At 42.6% G+C, this 1,977-nt stretch overlaps 1 protein-coding gene across 1 annotated transcript; it reads right to left on the bottom strand.

Annotated features, from left to right (window-relative positions):
* Nucleotides 1–343: 343 nt before the first annotated feature.
* On the bottom strand, nt 344–1,554 carry LOC140778933 (LOB domain-containing protein 1-like). Its single transcript, XM_073123836.1, has 2 exons — nt 1,167–1,554; nt 344–951 (listed from the first exon to the last, which is right to left on the bottom strand). The coding sequence occupies exons 1-2, from the start codon at nt 1,440–1,442 to the stop codon at nt 610–612; spliced, it is 618 nt and encodes a 205-aa protein (XP_072979937.1). The 5' UTR covers nt 1,443–1,554; the 3' UTR covers nt 344–609.
* Between the last annotated feature and the right edge of the window lie 423 nt (nt 1,555–1,977).

The raw sequence follows: 1,977 nt of genomic DNA, 5'->3' as shown, positions 1-1,977 counted from the left end.
ACTGAGGGCTGCACATTTTATTGTCTTAAGAGTATATATGACGATGAAAAATATGTATATATTGTTGGTTCGTTACCTAGTTATCCGATAGTTATCCGAAATCGACTTTGAAAGATAGCGCATAAGAACAAGAGGAAAAATTTGATGATTAGCTTTTATGTGTAGTTAAACTATTGTGATATGGTACCAAATAGTCCAAAAGATTAAACTATTCATCCTTTGTTAATTAACACCTCATGTCATAATCATGAAGGTGGTGGGAATTAGACCTTGTGACGCTAGAAGTCCAATGTTTACATCATATGGCAAAATATTAACCATGAAACATAATATAGGATATATATATATATATATATATATATATATATATATATATATATATATATATAGATAGATAGATAGATAGATGATTTAATTTGTTAGGTGACCTAACAACCAAACAAGAACTTATCAAATACAATGACAAATTAGTGGTACCACTATACTCACAATTAGTTCCCCCTCTCCCTCTTCAGGACTAACTAATCCTTCTCCTAATGACACAATTAGTAACTCATATTTAACTTTAGGATCTTAGACCCAATTATTAATTTCCTCATGCATGCATGCTCAAGTCCAAAGGGGCTCCTCCCAGATGGAGTTATGGCCGCCGTCGTCGGCGAAGAAGAAGGGGTCGCCTTGGTAAGCGTGAGGACTGGCGATGGAGAAGGCATTGAGAGGTTGCAGGGCATTGCTGCGCTGCTTCTGAAGCTGAGCCATGTCCATCTCCATGCCCATGCACATGTTGATGAGCTCGGCTTGGGCTCGAGCGAGTTGGACTTGCAGCTCGCTGACTTGCTTCTGGAGCTGGAAGACGACGCCGGCGCAACCGTAGACCGGGTCACGGATCCGGGCGTTCGCCTCGTACACCATGCTGCTCACGGCGTCGGCCCTTTGGCTTTCCGGGAGCTCCTGACAATTTTAACATCGTCGATTATTAATCATCAGTAAATTAATCTTATCCTCGTTATTTAATTAAACCACAAATTGTTACTAACGAGTGTCTCAATCAGTGGAACTGGTACTAACTGATCGAAAAACTAAATCTTAGCTTAAGGAAATGTTTGCCCGCCCAGTTCTGAAGTCAATACCACAAATACTTGCATGGGCGAGAGGTAGTAGCTCACCTGCAAGAACTTGATAATGTTGCTGGCCCCGAAAACCCGGTGCGCGGTGGTGAACTTGAGGGGCTCCGTCGGGGGGAAGTAAGGCGCGAGCACGCATTTCTCGGTGCATCTGCGGCGCAGGATCTTGCACGCCGCGCACGGGCTCAGCACGACGGCGGGAGAAGTGGGCGGAATAGGAGGAAACGACGACGTCGTCGCCGCCGACGATGACGAAGAAGAAAGAGAAAGAGAGTGGTGGCGGAACGCGGTGGTGGTTGTGGTGTCACTTGAGTCCATGGAGGAAAGAGTGAGAGTCAGGAGCGAAGATGAGAAGGTTGAGAGATGGTTCAAGTGTGAGAGCTTCTTTAGTCCTCGACTTAATATAGAAAGAAAGAGCGAGAGAGAGAGAGAGAGAGAGAGAGAGAGTTGAGAGAAGTGGGAACTGAGAAAGAGATGAAATAGAGATTGTGGGAGAAGTGATGATCTCAGGATCTGGAAAGAGTGACCTCACGATCTACTCAATAGTCGATATCTAATTGGACCTCTAGACGTACACTAGATTGTTGTTAGGTAACAGACTGACAATATATATCAGTCGCGGTATAGAAATATTTATTAATTAAGTAAAGTGTTCTGGTCTCGGACGGAAACAGAACAAGAAGAATATTGCTGTTTTTATTTGATCCTTCATATAATACGTCGTTGTTTTAATTCGTTAGTTGGTATTTTAGACTGTGTTTGATAGTTATCAATGAAATGATTGGTGTGACGTTCCACATATATGAAGAAATTAATCAGTTGTTAACTTGTTACAGCTCGTCTCAAGTGGAGA

Source organism: Typha angustifolia, chromosome 15 (genome assembly GCF_048772165.1).
Source record: "Typha angustifolia cultivar Huaian chromosome 15, ASM4877216v1, whole genome shotgun sequence".
Taxonomy (NCBI): Eukaryota; Viridiplantae; Streptophyta; class Magnoliopsida; order Poales; family Typhaceae; genus Typha; species Typha angustifolia.
This window is presented reverse-complemented; position numbering and strand designations above follow the sequence as displayed.